General features: G+C 53.4%; 2 protein-coding genes across 7 annotated transcripts in view; both read left to right on the top strand.

The window, feature by feature from the left end:
* The window catches only part of LOC123580033, a 233,138-nt gene that overhangs the window by 17,510 nt on the left and 194,165 nt on the right, over positions 1-21,463 (top strand). The window lies entirely within an intron of this gene.
* CEBPB (CCAAT enhancer binding protein beta) lies at positions 9,093-11,205 on the top strand. The gene has a single exon (XM_045444249.1). It carries the CDS (start codon positions 9,530-9,532, stop codon positions 10,568-10,570), a length of 1,041 nt encoding a protein of 346 aa, XP_045300205.1. The 5' UTR covers positions 9,093-9,529; the 3' UTR covers positions 10,571-11,205.

Raw genomic sequence — 21,463 nt, 5'->3', positions numbered from 1 at the left:
GCAGAGGAAGCAGGGAGTCATTTGACTTGGGCATTCAGGGAAAGTTTCTCCAGGCATATCTCAGCTGTAGGTGGAAGGGAAGGGTGTCGAGGCAGAGGGAACAGCATGGGCAAAGGTATGGAGGCAGACCCATGCAATTGTATGGCTTTGTAAACTCAAATAATAAGGCAACACGTTATCCATGAACATTTTATTTTTTTAATTACATTTTTAAAAATTAAAAACATTTTTATTTGAGAGGGAGAGAGTGCGTGAGTGGGGGAAAGGGGCAGAGTGTGAGAGAGAGAATCCTAAGCAGGCTCCATGCTCACACAGGGCCCAACGTGGGGCTTGATCCCACAACCCTGGGATTATGACCTAAGCCGAAATCAAGAGTCAGATGCTCAACCTACTGAGCTGCACTGGCATCTCCCCCAGCCCCCCACCATGGTGAACATTTTAAAGTTAGGAGAAAAAAAAAACATTTAAAGTTAGGTCTTCCCCCCACCTCCCCCCTCAGCCCCCACCCATCTTCCTGTGGAGACTTCCTTTGAGGCTCCCAGGGAACCCGCCTCCTGCTGTGCGTGCCTCTGTGCAGTCCTACCCCTGGAAGGTGCCGGGAATGATGGACTGAAGCCTAAGGAGGCCTCACAGTTCCCAGTTCTGTGCTCTGGGGGAAGCCAGCTGCTGCGCAAGAAGTTGTGGCTACTGTGCAGGGGAGATCACGTGGGGAGGGAGAGACTACCTCACGGGGAACCGAGGACCAAGCGCAAAGCTGGCAGACACGTGCTCCGGCCAACCGTCAGCCCCCCCCAAGGCCCCCTTAGCCGAGGGGTCACCCACGGGAGGGTGGGGACACTCCAGCCAGCAGCCGGCACTGTAGCAAGAGACAGCAGCCTGGATTTCTGACCCAAGGGACCGTGAGCGCACAAATGGTGGTTGCCGTAAGCCACTGAGTTTTGGGGTGTGTTATTCTACAACAATATTCAGAGCAGCCCGGACCCCAGGCTGCCACCGTTGCCTGTTTTTTTATGTCCCTTCCACTGGGAGGCCACCTCCTCAAACAGACGGCGGAGTGAATCCCCACATGGCCTCTCATTTATGGGGCGGTTTACACGCTGCACAGCCCGGCCTGCACTTGGCTTTTCTCCTCTCAATGACGGATCTTGTTTCTGGATGCGTGTTTTCTTTTTTTTTTCTTTTTTCTTTTTTTTTTAAAGTTTATGGGTTTTACCGTTTATTTATTTTTGGGACAGAGAGAGACAGAGCATGAACGGGGGAGGGGCAGAGAGAGAGGGAGACACAGAATCGGAAACAGGCTCCAGGCTCCGAGCCATCAGCCCAGAGCCCGACGCGGGGCTCGAACTCACGGACCGCGAGATCGTGACCTGGCTGAAGTCGGACGCTTAACCGACTGCACCACCCAGGCGCCCCTGGATGCGTGTTTTCAATGCAGTAGTCACTAACCGCAGGAGGCTATTTGAACTTAATTAAAATTGAATAAAATAAAACCTCCATCCTCCATCACGTTAGCCTCAGGTGCTCACTGGCCATATGTGGCTTACAGCTCCCATATAGCACAGTATAGATGTAGAACATTGCCATCATCCCAGAAGGTTCTACGGGAGAGCGCTGGTCTAGAGCCTCTCCCTCATCCTTTTTTATTTTTTAATTTTTTAATGTTTATTTTTTGAGAGAGAGGCACACACACACGGAGTGCAAGTGGGGGAGGGGCAGAGAGAGAGGGAGACACAGAGTCCGAAGCAGACGCCAGGCTCTGAGCTGGCAGCACAGAGCCCAAAGCGGGGCTCAAAGTCACCAACCGTGAGATCAGGACCTGAGCCGAAGACGGACACTTAACCGACTGAGCCACCCAGGAGCCCCCTCCCTCATCCTTTTTAGCAGCTGCATAGCATTTCCTGGTAATGGTGGCCATTGACGCTGTCTCGCAAGGGCTTGCTGTTCCCATGTCTGTCCTTCTCCGTGCAGGTGTAAATGCCCAGCATTTCTGGGCCCAAGGACATTTCTGGACCAAATTACAACGAGAGGTTCTACCACTTTGCACAGCCACTAAAAATATGTAAGAAGGTTTGTTTTCCCACACCATCTACACTATGTGTAATTAAAAAAAGTTTTAGCTAGTGGCAAATGTTTTCAAGACAAACACAACCCTACCGGGATCCTGCCCTGCATGCACATCCTCTTTCCACCTCAGAGTGCCCCTGGGCACCTTTCCGTGTTGACATATGAAGGGCTACCTTGTCCCTTTCTTTAAAAAAAAAAAATTGTGGTAAAATTCAGATAACATAAAATTTACCGTCTTATTTTTTCCCATTTTAATTATTTTTTATGTGAAATTTATTGGCAGATTGGTTTCCATACAACACCCAGTCCTCCCATCTTAATTATTTTTAAGGGTACAGTTCAGGGCCACTAAGTATATTCATATCATGGGACAGCCATCAATACCATCCATCTCCAGAAACTCTTTTTCTTTTTTTTTAGGTTTGTTTGTTTATTTATTTAGAGAGAGCACGAGCGGGGGAGGGGCAGAGAGAGAGGAAGAGACAGAGAATCCCAAGCAGGCTCTGCATCGTCCACGCAGAGCCTGACTTTGGGCCATGAGATCATGACCTGAGCCGAAACGGAGTCGGATGCTTGACCAACTGAGCCCCCAGGTGCTCCCGGTAGCTTTTCATCATCTTAGACTGAAACTGTGACCCCGTTAAACAACATCTCACCCCTCTCTCCCCAGGCCCTGGCAGTCACCACTCTACTTTCCATCTCTAGGACTTTGACTGCCCTGCGGACCTTCTCTAAGTGGAATCACCCAGTATTTGTCCTTTTGTGACTGGTTTATTTCATTTAGCATAACGTCCTCAAGGTTCACCCATGTTGTAGCATATCAGACTTTCCTTCCCTTTAAATTTTTTTTTACATTTATTTTTTTTATTATTGAGAGACAGAGCATGAGCATGGGAGGGGTACAGAAAGGAGGAGACCCGGAATCGGAAGCAGGGTCCAGGCTCCGAGCCGTCAGCCCAGAGCCCGACGCGGGGCTCTAACGCACGAACTGTGAGATCGTGACCTGAGCCGAAGTTGCACGCTCAACCGACTGAACCACCCAGGCGCCCCAGACTTTCCTGCCCTTTACAGGCTAAATAATTGTTGTACGTATAGACCACGTTTTGTTTGTCCATTTGCACATCGATGGATACCGGGATGGTTTCCACCCTTTGGTGATTGTGAATAATGCTGGTATGAACATGGGTGTGCAAATATATCATCAGAACCTTGCTTTCACTTCTTTTGGGTACGTACCTAATAGTGCTAGACATGGGAGTGCTGGGTCATACGGTAGCTCTGTTTTTAATTTTTTGGGGAACCCACCATACTCTCCAACAGTGGCTGTGCCATTTGAAATTCCTGCCAACAGTACAATTTTTCCACACCTTCACCAACACCTGTTATTTCCTGTTTTTCTTGACAGTAGCCGTGCAACTGGCCACAAGGCGTTCTCTTGTGGTGTTGGTTTGCATCTTCCTAATGGTGAGGGATGTTGAGCATCTTTTCATGTTCTCCTTAGCCATTCATGTTTCTTCTTTGGAGGTATGTCTATTTCAAGTCCTTTCCCCACTTTTAATTGGGTTGTTTTTCTGTTGTTGAGTTGCAGGTGGCTGCTGGGGCTGGAATGCATTCCTTGTGTAGTCTGGATGTTCACCTGTCAGATATTGCAAAATATTGCAAATATTTTCTCCCATTGCTTAGGCTGACTTGCCATTCTCGTGATTTTGTCCTGGGCTGCATGGAAGCTTCTAGTTTGGACATTGTCTGATTTATCTACTTCTTTCTTTTGGTTGCCAGTGCTGTGGGCATCATACACTTTATCCCTTTAAAAGGCTATGGAGTGGTCCATATGGAGTGTGGCTGTTTTATAATTGGATCTATCAGCAAATCCTGAAGGTGCTACTTTCTTTTTAAAAATTTGTTTTTAATGTTTATTTATTTTTGAGAGAGAGAGAGAGAGAGAGAGTGCGAGTAGGGGAGGAGCAGTGAGAGACGGGGGGCGGGGACAGAGGAGCCAAAGCAGGCTCTGCTCTGACAGCAGCGAGCCTGATGTGGGGCTTGAACTCACGAACCGTGAGATCATGACCTGAGCTGAAATACGATGCTCAACCGACCGATCCACCCAGATGTCCCCTGAATGTTCTACTCTCAGAACAGATTCGGAATCTGTCCCCTTCTCACCACGTCCACAGCCCCCACCCTGGTGGCGTCTACCATCAACTGCCGGCTTCTCACTGGGCTCCCCGCTTCTGCCTTCACTGCTAACACTGTCCACCCCCGCTTGCAGCCAGAGGGATTCCGTTAGACCCAAAGTCAGGTCCTGTCCCTCTTCTGCTCAGAACTCTACATGGCTCCCGCTGACCCGGAGTAAAAGCCAGCGTCTATTCAGTGCCCCATAAAACCCTGCGTGAAATGGTCCCCACTGTTTCCGAGGTAATTTCCTGCTATTGTCCATCTGCTCTACCCACGGCGACCCCGTGGGCCAGGCGTGCTCCTACGGTAACATACGCCTTACTGTTCCCCTTGCCTGGTCCAGTGTCTCCACAGCTATCTGCATTCGTGTTTTTGATCGGGTGTCCTCTCAGCGTACCTACAGTGAAAATCCAGGGGCTCTGGGGTGGCTCACTCAGGTGAGCGTCCACCTCTTGATTTCAGTTTGGGCCATGATCTTGTGGTTGGTGAGATCAAGCACTGTGTTGGGCTCTGCACTGACAGCATGGAGGCTGCTTGGGACTCTCTCCCCCTCTGCCCCTCCCCCCCTTCAAAATAAATAAATATTTAAAAAAATCTAAAATTAAAAAAAAAAGTTAAAATCCAAACTCCCCAGCTCTCCTCATTCCCCTCCTCTGTTGTATTTTTCTCCAGGGTGCTTGCCAGGATCTAGCACACTGTATGCTTTACTCATTTATCTTGTTATCTTCCAAGGGGAATGTTAACTCCATGAAAACAGGAATCACTCTGTCTTGTTCATGAATGTTTCTAGGGCCTGAACCACAGTCGGTGCCAAAAATTGTTTGGATGAAAATCAAGTGAAAGTGAGCACCTTTTGTTGGTAGACATTGGTTCGTAGGACATTTTTATTCTTTTCACTAGCCTTCCCGTGTCCTGTGAGTACCTATCATATCCGTAGTGCCCACTTCTGGATCCCAAAACAAGAGGGTTCACATAAACCACTCCTGCATTCCCAGAGCCTGCCACATGGTGGCAGCATGTGCACAGGCAAGTTTCACGGGCCGGGCCTGAGCGCCTCCTGGGACTCCAAAAACTCTGGATCCCAGGATATCTGGCTTTGAAGTCTTCAGGGATCTAATTTGGGTCCCGTTTGGGAGATGGGGAAAGTGAAGCTTCCAAAAGGAGGCATAGTGGAGAAAATCTCAGACACTGGAATCCGGAATCTGGCTTTTAAGTTTGGCTGTTTTACCAGTTCACTGTGGTGTGGGTGGGGATCACTGCGTGTGAAGTTTCCGTGGCTTACCAGGGTCAGGCCCTCTGGGGGGCCGGGCGAGGGCTGATGCACTCGCATGTGTCCTGGTGGGCTAGTAGGAGGGGGAGCTGCTGGCTCAGCACGCCCAGGACAGGGGGGATATTATTACCCCATCGTGCAGGCCTGGGACTGGGGCTGAGAGGACACACCCGTGTCATGGCCAGGAGGGCACAGAACAGGAACCTGAGCCCCCCACCCCCACCCCAGGCCCCCACTCCAGATCCACCAGAGACTGGCTCCAGGGACCATCTTTCAGCCTTATGTTTCTGCCGGCTGGCTGATCTCTACCCTCTGCACACACTTGCCTCCATGCTCCCTCAAAGGGGCGAGCCTGGGACTCCCTTTGGGCGAGTTGCCTCGGTTTTCTCCTCCTGAAAATGGGGCTGAGGAAAAGCTGCAGGCTGGGGGAAGGGATTTCGAAAGCAGTTTGGGGGCAGAGGAGGGTGTGTATCCGGGGAGGAAAGATCCTGTTCCTCCACGGCCCCCGCCTGGCTCCTGCCCAACACTTCCAGCCACACACAGGCCCAGCCCACAGATTCTGGTTTTAAAAGAGAAGCTGGAAATTGGAATTTTGATGTGAGGTCTCCTGGTTTTTAAATGTTGGCAATAGAGACATTAAAAGAAGCAAACAAACGAAGCCAGAACGCCAGGGGGTCAAACTGAACGCATCTGTGGGTTGCCTTTGGCTCTTTGCTGCCAGTTTGAGACCCTTCCCCACCCCAGGTTTCTGCAAACATCTAGGTGGGCCGGTAAACTGGAGAAAGGGTAGTGTGGGTGGCGTTGGCCGGAACCTGGCTCCTGGGCTCTCCCTGCCACAGTGCCACTGTGTGTGCTCTGTGCCCATCAGCCCTTCCTTGGAGGGAAGGCTGAGAGTCCCTGCAGCAGCCAGCAGGGCCTGTTGAGCAACGAGGCTTGTAAAAACAAGGACTCACGTCACCCGAGCATGCAGCCTCCATGCACACACCTGAAGTGGCTCTGGGATGGACACTGCCACTCGTTTCACCGTCAGACGGGAGTGGGGAATCTGGGGCAGGGAAGCACAGGAAGCAAAAGGCACCCTTCTCTGGGTCTCAGTTTTCCCATTCGGAAAGTGGCGTTCACATCACCAGACCTGTCACGATTTATGACGAACCCAAGGGGGAAGGTGAGCCTGGAAAGACTTTAGTCCTTCCCACCCCTTAGATGTGACCCTGGCCTCAGTTTCCTCATTTGCAAACTGAAGATGATAATAAAAGGATCTGCTTCCTACAAATTATCAACAGGATTAAATGAGTTATTACATGCAGAGAGCTATAAATGCGGTCCAGAGAGAGTGCAAAGTTGGCTCAAAGACACATAGGAAATCCTCTAATTAGCTTCAGACCCCCCCTCCCCCCCCAGGTCTCACTGCAACTAGGTGGGCTCAGAGATGAGCTGAGGCTCAGAGAGGGAAGCCATCTTGCCTAAGGTTACATAGCCTAGCTAATGGGTGACCTCACTTTCTCAGCTTCCTCCATTCATTGAGCATCTTCTGTGTGTCAGGCACTGTTCTAGGCACTGAGGGCCCAGCAGTGAATGAAACACAATTCTCTACCCTGGTTGGGATGACAATGGGGAGGGGGCAGTGGGGACAGAAACCCAGCTGCATAGAAGAGATCATTTTGACTATAATGAGAATATGGGGGATGCAAAAGAAGTGACTGGGGGCTTGGGACTTTTGATGGGGAGGTTAGGGAGGACTTCTTGGAGGTAACCTTTGGGCTGAGCCCTGAGGAATTGACTTGGGCAGAGCTAGGAGAACAGTGTTCTTGGTCCAGTGCGAATGGCAAATGCATTCACCACTGGTAGGTTTTGATCATGCTGGGCTCAGGAGTTCCAGTATTCAAGGGCCAGCCCTCATGGAGTGGGCAGTCTTCTGGGGAGAGGGGAGACTGAGGTGGACTAGACACCGAGGGTAATTAATGGTAGCTGGTGATAGGCTGGGAAGGCAATTCACTAGGAGGCATGGCCAGGAGGGCCTCTTGGAGGTGGTGTGAGCGTCCCACTTTGCATCTTGGAAGGCCTGACTGAGTGGCCCTGGGGCCTCGATCCCTCCCTGGCCCGGAGGCTGCTGGGAAGGCCCAGAAAGCCAGCAGGCCCGGTCAGTGTTTCATCCTGTTCTTCCCTGCCCCCCATCCCCCAAGGGCACTTGGAGATGTCATTTCTGCAGCTCTCTGGGGCGGAGGTCACCCCAGCTCAGCAGATAACACTGAAGGTTGAGCAACGCCTGCCTTCCCCGCCAGGGCCAGGGCTGGGGTCAGTGGGCCGGGGGTTATCCCCAGGCAAGCTGGGAGCTGTGGCCTGAGCGGCCTGGGCCAGGAGTGGCAGAGGGGTAAGCCCAAGGAGCCGCCCAAGTGGCCTAGGAATGGGGCTGGAGAGGGCAAGGGGCCCCTTGAGCCCACTCCGCCCACTGTTCAAATCCAGGATGGGCCATCGCCTGTTTTCCCATCTGTGTACCAGGAGTAGCAAAAGCGTCCTCATGCCAGGGCGAGAAAAATGAACCCCGGGTCCAGGCCCACCCTCAATACAAAGTAGGGACTTGGTGACAATAGGGGAAGTCCCTTCCCTCTCTGTGGCTCCCCGTGGGGTTTGGCCTGACACCTCCTCCGTCCCCAACCGCCTCCCCCAGCCTCAGAAATATGTTTTTTGGCCTCAGGTTGGCAAATAGGTCTTAGGGCACCCTGACAAAAGCTTTTGAGACTAGTGGGGGACATGAGGCCATGTGACCTTGGGTGTCCTATGCCGGCCCCTCTGCCTTCTTTGCACCCTGGGAGGGGGGCGGCGCATTATTTCTAATGCGCCTCTCAGAGTGGACTTCAAAAGTAAGCCTTATGTTTGGGAGACTGGTGGAGACAGCGATACAACTAATAATAATAACTGCAACGACACCTTCATGGATGGAGCTTGAAGTGAAGTGACTTGCCCAAGGTCACGTAAGTGTGTTAGCGCCTAGCACCCCTGCCCCCTTCCACTTCCCTGGGCCCACGTCAGGCTCAGGTGGGGCCAGAGAAGACCCAGGTGCCTTCTAACGGGGCGGCAGGTCCAGTGGGCGGGGCTAGGGGAGGGGCGCGGCCACCGCGGCAGAGGCCCCAGTGGAGTGCGCTGCAGAACTGACCCTCATTCCCCCGACCAGGGTCCTTGTATTGGAGGTGCCTTTAGGAGGGTTGTCTCCACCAGCGTGGAATCCCCTCCTTCCAAGAGCCACGGATGGGGGCAAGTTTAGGGCGGGGCCGCACCCGAGGTGGAGATGGGTCACCTCTTCAGGAGCCAGAGGCGGGGGCTGGGGTCTCCAGGATCCGGCCTGGGGAGCGCCCCCTCTGAGGCGCTCCGGCTGGGCGCCGCGGATCCTGAAGCCACCGCCTCTTCCAGCAGGGGGCGGGCGGCGGCCGTGTTTTGGGTGGGGGAAGGCGAGCGCGTTGCCCCCTCCCCGGATCCCCCCCCCCCCCCCCGCCCTGCTTCCAGTACAGCCTCCAGCCCGGAGGGGGCGGTCCGGGGGCGGGGTCGCGCCTCCCCTTCTCGCTCCCAATCCCGGGGCCTCCGGGTGGGGGTGGGCAGGGGGCGTAAGGCCGCCCCCCACCGATCCGGTGGACCCCGGAGGGCGCACTCCTGGTCTTGGGTCTGGCCGTCGTGCCCCGCCGGCGCCCTCCCGGGGGTCTCGGGCAGCTACACCGCGTCCCGGCGGCGGCGGGAGGGGCCGGGGCGGCTGCCAGCGTGACGCAGCCGTTGCCATGGGCCGCCTTATAAATAACCGGGCTCAGGAGAAACTTTAGCGAGTCAGAGCCGCGCACGGGACCGGGAACAGGACCCACGCGAGGGTCCAGCTGCCAGCCCCCGCACTAGTAGCGGCCACCCCGGCGGCGGCGGCGGCAGCAGCAGCAGCAGCAGCGACACAGCGGCGACAGTTCGGAGCCGGGAGGCCGCGCCACCTGCGGGCCGGCCGGAGCGGGCAGCCCCAGGCCCCCTCCCCGGGCACCCGCGTTCATGCAACGCCTGGTGGCCTGGGACCCAGCATGTCTGCCCCTGCCGCCGCCGCCTGCCTTTAAATCCATGGAAGTGGCCAACTTCTACTACGAGGCGGACTGCTTGGCTGCTGCGTACGGCGGCAAGGCGGCCCCCGCGGCGCCCCCCGCGGCCAGACCCGGGCCGCGCCCCCCCGCCGGCGAGCTGGGTAGCATCGGCGACCACGAGCGCGCCATCGACTTCAGTCCGTACCTGGAGCCGCTGGGCGCGCCGCAGGCCCCGGCGCCGGCCACAGCCACGGACACCTTCGAGGCGGCTCCGCCCGCGCCCGCCCCCGCGCCCGCCTCCTCCGGGCAGCACCACGACTTCCTCTCCGACCTCTTCTCCGACGACTACGGGGGCAAGAACTGCAAGAAGGCGTCCGAGTACGGCTACGTGAGCCTGGGGCGCCTGGGGGCCGCCAAGGGCGCGCTGCACCCCGGCTGCTTCGCGCCCCTGCACCCGCCGCCCCCGCCGCCGCCACCGCAGCCCGCCGAGCTCAAGGCGGAGCCGGGCTTCGAGCCCGCGGACTGCAAGCGGAAGGAGGAGGCCGGAGCGCCGGGCGGCGGTACCTCAGGCATGGCGGCTGGCTTCCCGTACGCGCTGCGCGCCTACCTCGGCTACCAGGCGGTGCCGAGCGGCAGCAGCGGGAGCCTGTCCACGTCCTCTTCGTCCAGCCCGCCCGGCACGCCGAGCCCCGCCGACGCCAAGGCGCCCCCGGCCGCCTGCTATGCGGGGGCGGCGCCGGCGCCCTCGCAGGTCAAGAGCAAGGCCAAGAAGACCGTGGACAAGCACAGCGACGAGTACAAGATCCGGCGCGAGCGCAACAACATCGCGGTGCGCAAGAGCCGCGACAAGGCCAAGATGCGCAACCTGGAGACGCAGCACAAGGTCCTGGAGCTCACGGCCGAGAACGAGCGGCTTCAGAAGAAGGTGGAACAGCTGTCGCGCGAGCTCAGCACTCTGCGGAACTTGTTCAAGCAGCTGCCCGAGCCTCTGCTCGCCTCCTCCGGCCACTGCTAGCGCGGCCCCCGCGCGCGGCCCCCTGCCGGCCGGCCTCCGCGCTGCTGGGCGCGCCGCGGCCGCCGAGACTCCGGGAAGCGCCCGCGCTCCCGCCCCCGCCCCTGGTGGCGCCGGCAAAACTTTGGCACTGGGGCACTTGGCAGCGCGGGGAGCTCGTCGGTAATTTTAATATTTTATTATATATATATATTTTTGTCCAAACCAACCGCACATGCAGATGGGGCGCCCGCCCGTGGTGTTATTTAAAGAAGAAATGTCTATGTGTACAGATGAATGATAAACTCTCTGCCTCTCCCTCTGCCTCCTCTCCAGGCGCCGGCGGGCGGGCCGGTTTCGAAGTTGATGCAATCGGTTTAAACATGGCTGAACGCGTGTGTACACGGGACTGACGCAACCCACGTGTAACTGTCAGCCGGGCCCTGAGTAATCGCTTAAAGATGTTCCTACGGGGTTGTTGATGTTGTGTTGTTGTTGTTGTTTTTTGGTCTTTTTTTTTTTTTTTTTTTTGTATTATAAAAAATAATCTATTTCTATGAGAAAAGAGGAGTCTGTATATTTGGGAATCTTTTCCGTTTCAAGCATTAAGAACACTTTTAATAAACTTTTTTTTTTTTTTTGGAGAATGGTTAAAAGCCTTTTGGGGGCAGTAGTTGGCTTTTGATTTTTTCTTTATTTTTGGTGTATATGATATTATATTTGCTTTCCTGGTGTGGGGGCTTGTGTGTTGGGGGGGCTGCTGTTATTTTTGGCTTCTATGGTGGTTGGGTGGGGGTGTTACAGCTGTTTGTTTGTTTTTTTCCTCCTCTGCTACAACCTTCAGGGTCTGTGCTTGGAGATGGTGGGGGAGGCAGAGTGCTGGGTCAGGCTTTCAGGGTGACTCAGCGCCCCTGGGTGCTGGGGAGGAGTGACTGGGAACCCTCCTTGGGGAGACGGCTAGGGCCTCTGGCTGGTCCTGAGTGCCAGGCTTGGGTTTAGAGGCCCTGTAGGTCTGTGACCTCTGCACAGTGTTTGGGGCATCAGGCCAGCAGGCCAGATTACATAGGAGGAGGGGGGTACAGATCTTGGTCCTGCTAAGCCCAAGTTGGGGCAGATTCTTTCGCTAAGTGTAGATGGGCGGGCTGTTTAAAAAATACTTTGCGTGTGTATATATTTATTTTAAGAGGAGCCTGGGTGTGTGGGCGAGCTTGTGTTTGTGTGTCCCTGGCCAGCCGGAGGGGAGAAGCTGGGCCAGGTGGAGGAAGGTGGGGGAAGGGTTCCCACGTTTCCATTCCCCTTCCTCGGGGTGGGGAGTCTCCCGCTTGTCCTCTGCCCAGCTGTGGACGCCACGGCCCCGCTTCACCTGCTTGTCGCGGTGGCCTCGCCCGGTTTGAACCTGGGACCGCCGTCCCTGATTTCCAGAGACATAAGGGACCCCTGGCAAGGCTTCTGCTTCCCTGCCCCCTGCCATCCTTCCACCCCTCTGCACTGCACCCCCGCGGCCCTTCCAGCCCTGGACAGCGTTCCTGAGAGCCGGGGCTGGACACGGAGGGGTTGGTGTGGATACACATTCAGCGTCCCGCAGTGCCTGGCACGCAGGAGGTGTTATATAAGCGTTTGCTCTCGTTATTATTTTTTGCTGGGAGGTTCCTGGCATTTGGCAGCCAGTCTTCAGCACAGCGAGAGTGTGGCGAATGCCTGCCAGGGGTCGGGTGTCCAGTAAATCCTGGACCTGACCCACGTCATGTAAACCTCCCAACAACCTTTGCACAGGTGGGTACTGCTACAAAGCCTGTTTTTAGAGCCGTGGGGCAGCCTCTTGTCTCATCCCTATGGGTAAGAAAGTGGTTTGGGGACCCCGTCTGCTAGGAATTCAGTGGTGGGGTAGAATGGAGCTTCATAGATTAGTTTGCCAAGGGCCTGGGGCAGCCTGGGAGCAGCTGCTGGTATGGCGGTTTTAGAAGAGGAAATGCTTTTTCCCCTCCCTTTTCCTCTGGGGGCCTGGATGTGCTTTCTCACTGGGAACCCTGGGTATGGGGGACAGAGGCAGGCAGCTCCCACCATCATGGAGCTGAAGGTCAAGGCAGGCTACCCCATCCCGGCCTCTTTTGTTTTTGGCAGTAGGGCCGTATGGGGCACTGGGCACAGATAATCTCACTTTGGTCCCGGGCCTCCATCAGTTCCCCCCACCCCCCACCCCCTAGCAGGTCTCCCTGTCCTGGGTGTCCTGGGTGGGTAGATGGCTGGTTGGGACCCTGGAGCCTCGAAGTCAGTCAGGTACCAGCAACAGCACGTTGGTTCAGCTGCCTTTGAGATTTATCCGCTAAAGGGTGAAGGCTGGGGGCTGGACTCCAGGGAAGGAGGTGGCTCAGTCCTTCTGTGGGTGAGGAGGTCACGATTTAAGAAGGAATTTTCCCAATCCCTGCTCTCCTCTTTGTCACTGAGAGTTGGCTGGTGGCCGCTGCTCACCCAGAGGAGGTGAGAGGGGAGCAGCTTAGCCACACGGTGACCCCCCCCCCCCAAGCTCCCCTTTCCTGAGCGCCGTCTTGGAGCCAGCACTGAGCACAGACCTTTACATACTCCCGTCCGGATTTAATCTACACGAGCACTCCATGGAAGCTGTTATGCCCATTTTATAAAAGTAAACTGAGGCCCATAGAAGTGGGGTTAGTGCTTAAGGTGGAACGGGGCGAAGCCAGTACCAAAGTTAGGTTTTGACCCTCAAGTCTCTGCAGAAAAGCCTGGGGTCAAGAGCCTGTTTTGTAATCCCAGCGCCTGCCCCCAATCCTGGGCCCTGCCTGGATGACTCCTTGCCCAGTCCCAAGTTCAGGTACCCCACATGCTGGAATTAAGTGACTTGCACACAGTTTCACAATTTGGAAGCGAAATAAAGGGGGTTTGACCCCGAGCCCATCTGACTGCCCCTGAAGAAGGTTGGGGAAAAGTTAACGGGTTGAGGGCTCTGCTGGTGGCCTGGGTGGCCTGGTGTGGGAGCACTGTGGACAGAGCTGTGCCCAAAAGACAGGGAGACTTCTTAGGTGGGGGGACACTCACCCCATGGATCTAGGCTAGGAAGGTTAAAGGCTTGCAGGGAGGAGGGAGGAGGCCATCCGTAAGTCAGGAAACAGAGTAGGTTGGGGGAAGGGGCACTGGTTGGGGGGTGGGTGGCACCCAGGAGGCCAGAGAGGAGTCTTGAGGTATAGTAACAGCGGGTGTGAGTTCAGGGATTACGATATGTAAAGCACCACTCCAAGGCCCGGGCTCCTATGGACCAGCAAGGATCCCTCTGTCTGCCCGAGAAGGCCAGTCATGTTAACCACAGACCCATTTAATGGGGCTGACCACTGAGGCCAGCTGGGAACCCCAGTGTTTGCTCAGGACAGGAGAGTTGACAAAACACAGTCCTACCTCATAATCTTGGGCAACTGTCTCACGGCCTGGTGATTTCACCAAGGAGAAAAGTGGGTGTCCAGGGTGAAGGCGGGAGACACCGCCGGGGACGTGCCAGTCGAATCAGCCCATCAGCCTCTTTGAGGCCGCGGCTTTGGTTATGGGCATTTTCCCGCCAAGCAGACAGGCTCAGAGAGGGGAAGAGGCCTATCCAAGGTGGCACAGCTAAGAATGGTGGGAGTTGGGGTAGGAAAGAGAAGGGACACTTCCCCATGGAAACACCTAAAGAATGTGTCCTTCTCCCCCAGGGTCCCATCTAGGCCTCCCTGGGACTGTTTTGTCCGTGTGCCTGAGACATTTATTTTTCCAGTTACTTTTTTCATTTCTTCGGCAAGCATTTATTGAGCACCTCCTGTGTGCCAGCCCTATGCTGTGTGCTGGGGACGTGTGGTGACCAAGCTGGCAGTGACAATTTATGGGGAGAGGCAGACACTAAGTTCCAGTAACTACAGCAAGATAATGACAGGTGGGGACAAGGGCTCTGAAGGAAGGAAAGTGGGGCAGGGAGGGGCTGGGAGGTCTAGGAAAGCCTCTCCTAGGAGGCAGCATCTGAGCAGACACCTGAGCCAGGTGAGGTGTGAGGGGAAGGGCCTTGGTTTATGGGGCACACGTGCTGTGCTGGGTGCCATCGTTTTTTTTCACGTGCCCTTTATCCTCACAGTGACCCAATGACTTGAGTGCTGTGTATCATCCCCCTTCCCCAGTTGGGGAAACCGAGGCACAGAGAGGCGAAGTCACTGGCCCAACGGCTGATGAGTGGCTTGTGTGAGATTTGAATTCATGCCTTCCATTTGAACCTGGGAAGCCTTCTCTACCTGCCTCTGCCCATGCCCCAGATTTCCTATTTGCTCTGTTTTCCTGTCCTGCTCCCCTTCCCCCATCTTTTCCCGGTCTGGCCGACCTGCTGGGTGAGCCCGGATGGAGTCCCAGCAGCCCCAGCTGCCTGTCTGCCTGTGCCTCCTTGGAGGTTTTCAGCCTCTTATTGGGCATGTGCAGGCAGGTGCGTGAAGGAGGCTGGGGGTGGGTGGGGGTGGGGCTAGGGAGACTGGAGCTTCCGGGGTCCCTACCTGTTAGGGTTTGAGTCCCTCCTGGTCCTCTGAGCCCAAGACATAGGAGTCCCATTTTACAAAGTGGGGACCTGAGGCTTTGAGAGAGGGCACTACCTGTTCAGAAAGCAGAAGAGGTCTTAGAATCCATATCTGCCTGAGCCCCAAGTTTGAGTATCTTGTCTGCTTGTCGCTGTCTACTGGCCGGGGGGGGGGGGGGGAGGGCGGGTACAGATGGGCAAACCTTGATTTTATAGCCCTTGAGGGCTAAAATGCTCGGGCCAAAAAATAAAAATGCTCTGAGCTTTGTCCCTTACTTGCTGGATGACTTTGGGCAAGATGCTTAGTCTCTTTGGGCCTGGGTGTACATTTGCATATTCAATCAGGATCAAGTGAGCAGCTACCGTGGGCCCTGGATGGTCTCTGGGCTCCCAGAAGTGACATTGAGGCACAGGAAATGGGTGAACAGCTGGAAAACTGCAAGCTAATTTCAGATTATGCTGAAGACCTTGAAGAAAATGAAGGGGGAAGTGGTAGAGGGTGACAGGAGGAGGAGTGTTTAGACAGCATTCCAGGCAGAAGTAGCAGCACGTACAAAGGCCCTGAGGCAGGACAAAGCTCTGTGTGCTAGGGAAAGAGTGAGGAACTGAGATGGCTAGTATAGAGGCAGCCAGGGGTGGCATGGGGAGAGGAGAGCAGAGGGGTGGCAGGGTCCTTTGTGCAGAGCCTTTGTGGAGGCTAGGGTCGGGCTGAGGGAGGCTGTTTTGAGGATGAATGAGTGGGTGTCCCTGGCAGGGCCTGGCACCTGGAAGGCCCTTGACAAGTTTGTTGATGGGAAGGAACAGGGCCCTCAGCCTCAGGGGGAGGCAAAGTGCAGTAGGTAAAGGGCACAGGGAGGCCGCCTGCCTGTGCCCAGGAGACCTCGTGGGTGAGGAGCCTCTGACCCAGGGCCTGGGGCCACAGGGAGCTGTTCACCAGGCAGGAATGAGGGGAAGGGCCTGCCAGGAGGGGGGCACCGGAGGAGCGGAGGCCGGGAGCCAAGAGGGGGAGAGTTCCTTGGGAAGCCGTGACTGCAGAGGAGAGGGCACGAGGGAGGGAGAAGGGCCAGGCTGGAGAGACAAGTGGGGCCAGGCTGCCCTGAGGCCTCCAGGGTGGGCGTGTTGGGGTGTCAGGGGGTAGGCAGGAGGCTGGGCCCCAGGAGAGGTGTTTTCTTTTTTATTTGATTTCCCAAGCAACGCACGAGCCTGGTGGCGAGGTTGAAGATTGCAGAGCATCAATAGAAGAAGGAAATAAAAAGCACCTATAGTTCCATTACCCAGAAACAAACCCCGTTGACACTTGCTGTGTGGCCTCGGGCAAGTCCCTTTACCTCTCTGCGCCTCGGTTTCTGTGTTCATAAAATGGAAAACTAATAATGCTTGTCCCATAAGGTTTTTGTGAGGATTAGATGAGTTAATTCATGCAACATATTTAGGGCCATGCCAGCACACGGTAAGTATTAGCCGTCATCATCATCATTAACAGCGTTCCCATTTTGGTGGGGTAAGCGCTCTGGTGCTGGAATTTACCTGCATTCTAGTTCTGGACCCCCATTTCCTGGCTGTGTGATTTGGGGTAAGTGGCTGCATCGTGGTGTCCCTCAGTTCCCCCATCTGTAATACGATAATAAAGTTCATGTTGTTTTGTAAAGATTTGACGGGTAAATTCATGTAGGGTGATTGGAGAGAGAGCTCTGTATGTGGTCATTGTTCTTTCCTTCCAGAATTTTCACTTCATGTGCATTTTTTCTTCATTGTAGCTAACATCATCTGTTTGATATTCACTCCCCTCCTTCTTCCTTAGCAATAGGGCCCTCTATTGCGGGGGGCAAGTGCCCTACGAAGAGACTACATTTCCCAGATTCTCTTGCAGCTAGAGATGACTAACAAATATAAGTAGAAATCGTAGGTGAGGTTTCCAGGAAAACTCTTTAGAGGGGGGCTGATTCAGTTTTGAGGTACATTTCCTTTTGTCTCCTTCTTTTGCAGCCCCCCTCTTCCACTTTCTTCCTGCTTTCTGCCCGGAACTCAGATATGATGGCTGGAGCTTCAGGGGCCATCTTGAACCATGTGGCAAACATGGCAGCCTGGAAGCCACATTCTGAGGGTGATGAAACTGGGAGAGAAAAGGATAGCCACACCACACCAGTCTTTGCCTGCCTTTCTCTGGCATGTGTGTGTGTGTGTGTGTGTGTGTGTGTGTGTGTGTGTGTATTCACACACACACACACACACACACACACACACCTTATGGAGGTCTCTGTCATTTTGACTTCCTGTTTCTGGTAGCTGAATCTATTTCTGATACATTTGCCCAAATGGAATCAACCTATATGGATTGGACAGACTCTCTTCTGCTAACCCCAGCAAGGTCAAATCCTGGGTCCCCACCCTCCCTATGCAAACCACCAGGGAGGTTCTCAGTTTGGAAATAGAGAGGGTCAGTCCCCGCTGCAAAGCTCACAGAGCATGTTGGCAACTATGCTGGGACCCGACACCCCACACCACCCTGAATAACCCCTCTCTGCCTCGTGCTGCCCCTGCCAGCACCTGCCCCAGCGAGACCTTAGCCTGCCAGGCCTGGGAGGTACCTTTGCCGGACGGCCTGGGGCCAGCCCAGCTGGGATCGCTATGGGGTGAGTCTGTAGGCCAGGGAGCCAGGCTGGGTGAGCTTTTATTTTTATAGCTGTCACCAGATCCTGCCTCACAGGCCCTAGCCCTGGAGCCCTGGCGAGGACAGAGGCAGTCAGGGAGGAGGAAAGGCTCCTCAGGGAAACTGGTGGGTGGGGATCAGTGGGCCCTGGAGGAGAGAGAACTGGGGCAGAAGTTGGGGCTGCCTGGACCGCCTGACTCGAGTCAGTCTGCACATCAAATGGGGCTGGTCATCAAGCGTGCCTCGCTGACGCTCTTGTGGGGGTTGGTGAGGGACATACAGATAGTGGGGACCCTTTCCTTCCTTTAGTCTTGAAACTCAGGCGCAGAGCATCAGCCCCTCCTGGCTGCCAGTTCTGAGGATGCCGTTGCTGGAAGTCCTTGCAAAGCCTGCCTTGCACTTTGTTCCCCCCTTTGTTCTAGCTCCCCACATCCACGCCACCCACTTCTCATAGCCCCTACCCCCACTGTGGCTGATATCTGTCCTTATAGACGTGCGTCTGGTTTGATGTGCTTTCTTCTCAGTGAAGTACACACAGGCAAGTGCACACAACATAGGCCTCCAGCTTGGTGGGTTTTCCCTGTGTAGACCCCTGGCTGGAACCAGCAGCCACCTCAAGAAACAGACCATTCTAGCACCCCAGAAACACCTTGTGCCTCTTCTAGCTATAAGCCCCCCTCTGCCTCCCCCTACATCACCACCTAAAGGTAATTAATCATTATCCTGATTAGTTTTGCCTGTTTCAACACTTTGTCTAGAAGGAATCACACACTATGCACTCATTTATGGCTGATTTTTTTTTTTTTTTATACTCAGTATTGTAACTGTAACATTCATCCAAGTGCTACGTATCAAGATTTGTTCCTTTTTGTTACCGAACAGAATCCTACTGCATGGGTATCACACAATACATTGACCCATTTTATTGCTGAGGGACATTTAGATTGTTTCTAGCTTTTAGCTCTTCAGAACTGGGCTGTGATGAACGTTCTAGAATGCATGTTTTTTGGTGAGCATACTTACACATTTCAGTTGGGCATAGACCTAGAAATGCTTGCTGAGTCATCTGAAATGCTGAGTAGTGTTTTAATTCCTGTTAATGGTATTCAACCCTAGATCTTATTCTATTTAAAAAAATTTTTGTCTTACTCAGTCTGGGCTGCTCTAACACAATACCGTAAGCCGAGTGGCTTATACACAACAGAAATTTATCTCCTGCAGTTGTGAATCCTGAGGAGTCCGATACCAATTGGTGATAGACTTGGGGTCTGCTGAGGACCCGCCTTCTGATTCGTAGACGTTGTGTCTTCACATGGTGGAAGGGGTAAGGGAGCCTTCTGGGGCCTCATTTATAAGAGCACTAATCCATTTGTGAAATAACCCTCACATTGGGTCATTCCAACATGTGAATTTGGAGGACACAAACATGTAGTCTATACACGTTTTTTTTGAAAAAAGATCTCAAATGTATAGACATGTGACAAAAACAGTACAAAGAACATTTCCCCCCGAATTATTATTATTTTAAAAATGTTTATTATATATTTTTAAGTTTTAAATGTTTATTTATTTGGGGGGGGGCAGCGCTAGTGGGGGAGGAACAGAATCTGAAGCAGGCTCCAAACTCTGAGCTGTCAGCACAGAGCCCGATGCAGGGCTCGAACTCATGAACTGTGAGATCATGACCTGAGCTGAAGTCAGATGCTCAACTGACTGAGCCACCCGGGTGCCCCTACTTATTATTTTTGAGAGACAGAGAGAGAGAGAGAGAGAGAGAGAGAATGTGCACACAAGTGGGGGAGGAGCAGATACAGAGAGAGGGAGACACAGAATCCAACGTGGATTCCAGGCTCCAAGCTGTCAGCTCAGAGCCAGATGCGGGGCTCAAACCCACGAGCCATGAAATCATGACCTGAGCTGAAGTCGGAGGCTTAACCAACTGAGCCACCCAGACTCCCCTGCCCCCGAATTATTTAAGAATAAATTGCTCACCTGTTGTCTTATCCCCCGTAATACTTTGATATGTATTTCTTGTTTTTGTTAAAAAAAAATTTTTTTTAATGTTTATTTATTTTTGAGACAGAGAGAGACAGAGCATGAACAGGGGAGGGGCAGAGAGAGAGGAAGACACAGAATCTGAAACAGGCTCCAGGCTCTGAGCTGTCAGCACAGAGCCCGACGCGGGGCTCGAACTCATGGACTGTGAGATCATGACCTGAGCCGAAGTCGGACACTTAACCGACCGAGCCACCCAGGCGCCCCAAACAGGGACATTTTCTATATGCATAATATAACCGTCAAAATCAGGACATTAACATGGCACAGCCATTTCTTTAGACCCATTCAACTTTTTTTTATTTAAAAAAATTTTTTAAACATTTATTTATTATTGAGAGACAGGGAGAGACAGAGCATGAGCAGGGGAGAGGCAGAGAGAGAGGGAGACACAGAATCCAAAGGCGGCTCCAGGCTCCGAGCTGTCAGCACTCAGCCTGATGTGGGGCTTGAACTCACAAACTGCAAGATCATGACCTGAAGTCGGACACTTAACTGAGCCACCCAGGTGCCCCAGGCCTATTCAACTTTCACCAGCTGCCCTAACCATGTCAAGTAAGAGGATCCAATTCAGAATCACGTGTCGCATTTAGTTGCTATGGCTCCTTAGTCTCCTTTGATCTAGAACAGCTCCTCAGTCTTTCCTTGATGTTCATGACCTTGACATTTTTGAGCATGACAGGCCAGCTATTTTGTGGCACATCCATCGCTTTGGGTTTGTTTGCTGTTTCCTGGTGGTTAGACTCAGGTTTTGCATCCTTGGCAGGTGAGTCACAGAAGCTGTGCTCTGTCCTTCTCTTTGTCCCATTATTGATGGTGTTCACTTGACCCCCACTGTTTATCGAGATATAACTGACATACAACATCATATGAATTTAAGGACAACGTAATGATTTGATAGATGGATATACTGTGAAACGATCACCACAATGAGTTTAGTTAACATCTGTCACCTCACGTGGTTACAGTTTTTTGCCTTGTGATGAGACTAATGGTCTTCACTGTGATTACGCAATTGAAGGGATGTCTGTCAGACTTCACCTCTGTGAAGTCGCTTTTCTCCCCTTTGTAGTAAATAAGTATTTGAGGGGAGGTACTTTGAAACTATGTAAATATCCTGTTTCTCATCAAACTTGCAATGGTTTGTTTATGAGTATGGACTCATGGTTTTTTATTTTATTTAATGGGTTGTAGTACATTATTATTATTATTATTATTGTTGTTGTTGTTGTTGTTGTTATTTATGTGCTTGAATTTTCCCATATATGGCTGCTGGGAGCCCCTTCTAGCTGGCTTCTGTGCCCTTCTGACATGTCGCCATTGTTCTTTGAGCACCTCCTTACTTTCCCTGCCCTAGCCCTGGAGTCAGGCATTTCCCCAAGGAGCCCTAGCTCCTTTGGGTGGAGAATGGTATTTAGAAAGGTCTCAGCACAAGTGTGCTCATTGCTGCTTGGAGTATCGCTGCCCCCAGACCCTCTCTAAGACTGTATGTGTGTATATACATGGACACATACTTATATCTGTATCATTTCTGTATCTGATTACCTGTCTTCTGTGTATCGTCTTTGAGAAAACGATTACAGTATTAAACTCTATTTCCAATCCAGTTCCATGTTTGGAACTATCTTTCCCAACAGTTAGAAGAATATTGGCTTTCATTATTCTGTTGTGTGTT

This window comes from Leopardus geoffroyi, chromosome A3 (assembly GCF_018350155.1).
Source record: "Leopardus geoffroyi isolate Oge1 chromosome A3, O.geoffroyi_Oge1_pat1.0, whole genome shotgun sequence".
Classification (NCBI taxonomy): Eukaryota; Metazoa; Chordata; class Mammalia; order Carnivora; family Felidae; genus Leopardus; species Leopardus geoffroyi.
The sequence above is the reverse complement of the archived record's forward strand: the minus strand, read 5'-3'. Positions and strand labels throughout refer to the sequence as shown.

What these genes read in the sequence shown, in the direction of transcription:
- CEBPB (XM_045444249.1), top strand. Translation starts at nt 9,530, where the DNA reads ATGCAACGCCTGGTGGCCTGGGACCCAGCATGTCTGCCCCTGCCGCCG.